Source organism: Aegilops tauschii, chromosome 2, assembly GCF_002575655.3.
Source record: "Aegilops tauschii subsp. strangulata cultivar AL8/78 chromosome 2, Aet v6.0, whole genome shotgun sequence".
NCBI lineage: Eukaryota > Viridiplantae > Streptophyta > Magnoliopsida > Poales > Poaceae > Aegilops > Aegilops tauschii.
This window is the reverse complement of record NC_053036.3, coordinates 653,482,699-653,488,334: the sequence shown is the minus strand read 5'-3', so window position 1 is coordinate 653,488,334 and position 5,636 is coordinate 653,482,699. Positions and strand designations below refer to the sequence as shown.

The 5,636-nt window shown below is 48.4% G+C and overlaps 1 protein-coding gene across 1 annotated transcript; it reads left to right on the top strand.

Annotated features, from left to right (window-relative positions):
* The first annotated feature begins 4,802 nt into the window (after positions 1-4,802).
* On the top strand, positions 4,803-5,636 carry LOC141041461 (uncharacterized). Its single transcript, XM_073507614.1, has one exon. It carries the CDS (start codon positions 4,803-4,805, stop codon positions 5,634-5,636), a length of 834 nt encoding a protein of 277 aa, XP_073363715.1.

Below are 5,636 nucleotides of genomic sequence, written 5' to 3'. Positions count from 1 at the left end.
AGCTCATCCCCCTGTGGCCCGTAGACAGTAGAAATCCACCATGGCTCAGCCACTTTTGAGTGCACTAGACCCGTGACAAAATTAGTATTGAACTGAATATTGTCAAGGGTTAGCACCGAGCTGTCCCAAGCGAGGAGCACACCACCTCGCGTCTCTATGGCCGGTAAGTACGCAAAACCATCAAAAGATGGTCCTAGAGACATTGCATTACAATGAACTGGTCAATAACATCTAGCTTGGTCTCTTGCAAGCACACTAAGTTCACTTTCACCGAGCCTAGAAATTCTCTCACAGCTTTCCTCTTGGCTGGATTGTTGAGACCCCTCACATTCCAGCAAATCACCTGTGGGTGTAGATCCATGGAAACAGTCCACTCCCCACCAAGCCGCAGCCTCTACTGCGCGCAAATGACCACAGCGCCGCTCGCCTCCATCTCATCTCTCGGTGGGATGGTCTTGCCAAACAAGGCTGCAATGACCCGAACGTGTTGCTCATGGAGCGGCGAATCGAATAGCGCCTTCAGCTCATGCACCATCCCGTCATCCACCACAAGATCTTCTGGGACCAGCCCCAATGCGTGCAACAACACATTCTCAACCTGATTCTCCTCGGGTTTCCTGGTGGCCGAAGCCTTCTTGGTCGCTCTAGTCGTGCGTCTTGGGGTGAACGGTTCAGCATCAGGCCACAGCTGAGACGCCTGTACTTCACGGAGGAGCGGCGGGGCAAGCTTCTTGATGATGTTGGAGCAAAATCTTTTGAGCTTCTTATAAGCCAGCACCTCCTGTGCATTCATACCGTCCGTGTTTTCCTCTTCCGGCTCCTCATCTCTAGCACATAACGTGGGGCGAGCAGTCGTAGCGGCAAGCTCATCCGCAGGAACGTGCTCGATGATTGCCAATGCATGATTCCCATCATGCAAGTCTCTGCATGCAACTTCCATTGGCTGCATGGCCGCTGAGTGCGCGGTGGTCATCCCTCATCCCATCAGCACAGATGGCCTCCTGCCCGCCAGGCGAGTGGCGCATATCCATCAGGCGAGGCCAGCACGTGGCCATCGTCCAGGGGCAGCTGGTCCAGTGGGCCCTCCTCGTCAGCCGAAGCGAGCTTGCCGTGATCCAGTTCAACAACCGATGGCACATCTCCACTAACCATCGCCGCACGGGTCCCGACAGCCTCGGGATCCTCGAGGAGCTCTCTGATTGGCTCTGGTCTTGTCTCCTTTCGAGAACCGCCAGCTGTCGATCACTCACCGGACTCCTTCCAACTTCCTGCGTCCTGGTCCCAGCCGAGGGGTGAACTTGAGGGCCAATGATTGGCGCAGCAGCCGAGGGAGGTGCTTGGGGGCCAATGATTGGCGCCTCCACCAATGTCGCGCCCGCACCCGAGGCAGCCGTGGAGCGTAGGCAAGGAATCTCCTGGGCAGTGCTACCTCTTGAGCACTGCGTTGGATTTCCCCGAAGAGGAGAAGATGATGCAGCAAAGTAGCGTAAGTATTTCCTTCAGTTTTTGAGAACCAAGGTATCAATCCAGTAGGAGACCACGCACAAGTCCCTCGTACCTACACAAAACGATAGCTACTCGCAACCAACGCTTAGGGGTTGTCAATCTCTTCACGGTCACTTACGAGGGTGAGATCTGATAGAGATGATAAATAATATTTTTGGTATTTTTGATAGATAGATGCAAAGTAAAAAAGTAAAAGGCAAAGTAAAAACAAAGCAAGTAAATAAAGTGATAGAGATTGATATGATGAGAATAGACCCGGGGGCCATAGGTTTCACTAGTGGCTTCTCTCAAGAGCATAGATATTCTACGGTGGGTGAACAAATTAGTGTTGAGCAATTGACAGAATTGAGCATAGTTATGAGAATATCTAGGTATGATCATGTATATAGGCATCACGTCCGAAACAAGTAGATCGAAACGATTCTGCATCTACTACTATTACTCCACTCATCGACCGCAATCCAGCATGCATCTAGAGTATTAAGTTAAAAACAGAGTAACGCCTTAAGCAAGATGACATGATGTAGAGGGATAAATTCATGCAATATGATAAAAAACCCCATCTTGTTATCCTCGATGGCAACAATACAATACGTGCCTTGCAACCCTTTCTGTCACTGGGTAAGGACACCGCAAGATTGAACCCAAAGCTAAGCACTTCTCCCATTGCAAGAACTACCAATCTAGTTGGCCAAACCAAAAAGGATAATTCGAAGAGACTTGCAAAGATAACTCAATCATACATAAAAGAATTCAGAGAAGAATCAAATATTTTCCATAATAATACTGGATCATAAACCCACAATTCATCGGTCTCAACAAACACACCGCAAAAAGAAGATTACATCGAATAGATCTCCACAAGAGAGGGGGAGAACATTGTATTGAGATCCAAAAAGAGAGAAAAAGCCATCTAGCTACTAGCTATGGACCCGAAGGTCTGAAGTAAACTACTCACACTTCATCGGAGGGGCTATGGTGTTGATGTAGAAGCCCTCCGTGGTGGATGCCCCCTCCGGCGGAGCTCCGGAACAGGCCCCAAGATGGGATCTCGTGGATACAGAAGGTTGTGGCGGTGAAATTAGGTTTTTGGCTCCTTGTTCTGATCGTTCGGGGATACGTAGGTATATATAGGAGGAAGGAGTACGTCGGTGGAGCAACAGAGGGCCCACGAGGTAGGGGGGCGCGCCCTCCACCCTCGTGACCGTCTCTGGCACTTCTTGGAGTAGGGTCCAAGTCTCCTGGATCACGTTCGGTGAGAAAATCACGTTGCCGAAGGTTTTATTCCGTTTGGACTCCGTTTGATATTCCGTTTCTTCGAAACACTGAAATAGGCAAAAAATAGCAATTCTGGGCTGGGCCTCCGGTTAATAAGTTAGTCCAAAAAATAATATAAAAGTGGAAAATAAAGCCCATTATAGTCCAAAACAGTAGATAAAGTAGCATGGAGCAATAAAAAATTATAGATACGTTGGAGACGTATCAGGCATCCCCAAGCTTAATTCCTGCTCGTCCTCGAGTAGGTAAATGATAAAAAAAAAGAATTCTTGATGCGGAGTGATACTTTGGCATAATTTTAATGTAAATCTTCTTAATTGTGATATGAATATTCAGATCCGAAAGATTCAAGACAAAAGTTCATATTGACATAAAAATATTCAGATCCGAAATCAAATACGTATTAGGCACAAGCCCAAAGCACAGCAGTCGTTCGTCACAAGGCAGGCAAGGCGTGGAGAGCCATCTCCCCGCACGGTGGAGCCAACCATGGCCGGTGCTGCACTTTGGGTCCTCGTGGGAAACATAATAAAAACTGAGCGGGGAATTGAAAATATTTGTGAATTTACAAAATTGTTCCACCAAACAATTTTCAAAAATTGTTCGTCGGTTCTATAAATGTTTGCCTGTTCAAGATAAATATTTTACAAAATGTTCACAATTCAAAAAATGTTTGCAAATAGTAAAAAACGCTCATGATTTTAGAAAATATTCAAAAGTATGTAACAATGTTCACGAATTTGAAAAATGTTCACGATTTAGGATTTGTTCACGACTTTAAAAATGTTCACGATTTTGAAAAATTGCTCACGATTTCACCAAAATGAGAGTGATAGTGTATCTCGGTGATTTGACAAAATGTGGTCATGACCATTGAAGATTTCTTTTCTCCCGTTGCAACACGGGCCGTTTTGCTAGTTGCTACTAATGGTGTCATGTGTGACCTAAAAAATGATTCTCCCCTTGTCCATATTTTTTGTTCTTTCCCATTGTTACTAACATTTTCTTTCTCTTTGTCAATTTGTACAAACCGCGGCATGCCGTTATGTGATGTTGCTGAGCTTTGCTCACTCCTCAGTTGCCACACTCATGCAATTTGGCGTTGCAGATTGACTGACTGCAGAAAGCTAGAGCACAAAATCTGATACATGTCTCCACTCGCATTCCCTCGCGTTGCTCTCACGGGCGGCGGCTGGGGAACCCTAGCCCCCACCCCGCGACCACCTCCTACACCATCCCCTTCCCTCGCCGCCGCCAAAAAGCGCCGTCAGGCGAAGCCCGGTGCACGTCGGCGGTGGCGGGGCCCTTCTTCTCCGACCGGCGTGCGGCTGTAGCGCGAGATGTGGCGGTGCAGCTGACTCTTGGGGCTGATGCGGCGAGCACGCATCGGGCGGCGCGACGCCCAGACGGCAGCACGAGCAGGTGGCCAGGCCGTGGCGGCTGCGCGTAGGGTTTTCTCTGGGGCGGCGGCGCGGGCACGGATCCATCGCGGATCTGGTCCTACGGGCGCGGTCTCGGCCTGACCCGTGGCGGGACCTCTCCTTGCTGCGATCTGGCAGCGGCAGCCTGGATCATCTAGATCCCGGCAGGGATGGCGGCGGCCCGTGCATGAGAGATGGAGGTCTTCGATCAGATCTGGGTGAAAACCTGCTATTGGCTATTGCCAAGGGCAGCGATGGCGATGCTGTCTGCGTCGTTCCCTTCGTGAGGGCATCACCGTGGAGAAGTTCAAGACCACTCTCTGCTACCCCCGGGGGAAACCCTAGATCACTAGATCAGATGACGGCGGCTCAAAAAAAGGTGTGGATCGGACAGTGACACTCGTGCTAGTGTTTGGCACTATTGTGCTAGAGGGCCTCACATCAGAAGTTAAAGACTCTTTTAAATACAAGCAGTGGCCCGACAAGGTTGACAAACATAGCGTTCTAGGATACTTTGCCCGCAACAGAAGGCATAACATGTTCGTGAGATTCATGAGATTCTTCCAATGCAAGGACATCCTTGACCAAAATTGGTCCATGGAGCCTTGCTACTCGTCTATGGACATCACAAAGTTAGTCCATCAGCATGTTCGAGATGGGTGGAAGGATTATATAAAAGACGCTGAGAGTTACAGGGAGTTCAACGACATAAGGGGCCAGTGGACACTTGTGCGCGAGAGCTGTGATCAAAGCCTGGGCTGGAGCTTAGAGAAGCCATTTGATGAGAGTGTCCTTCTTTGGCACATTGCCACAGATTTCTGCTTCCAGCAGATGGACATACCCCCTGACCATGAATGTGCAACTCGATCTAGAGAAATATCCAATTACATGATGCACCTATTGTTTATGAATCCTGAGATGTTAATGCCAGGCAGTCGAAGAAATCTTTTCAAAACTGTATATCGAGAACTCAGAGACATCCTCAAAGGTGAGGGAACATCCAATCAGGAAAAGGGGATTGCGCAGAAAACCATTGATAAGTTGAAGCACAATGCGGATTTGAAAATCAATTTAATTTACGATGCTTGGGTACTTGCTAAAGGGCTCATGGATATAGGTGATGACAGCAAGATGTGGAAGGTGATCCAAGGCGTGTGGTTAGAGATGCTCTGCTTTTCGGCTGGCAGATGCCGAGGCTACCTGCATGCCAAGAGTCTAGGCTCCGGTGTGGAGTATCTCTCTTTTGTTTGGCTCCTCCTGGCATATGTGGGGATGGAAACATTCTCGGAGAGGATTCAACGAACCATGTCGATTAAATTGTTGAAACAGAGAATAGAAAACCTTCCAAATGGAGAATCAGGTAATAACAACTTTTCTGTTTCCCCAGACGAAGGCGCCGCTCCATTTGATGAAATTGTTGTCCTGCCATAA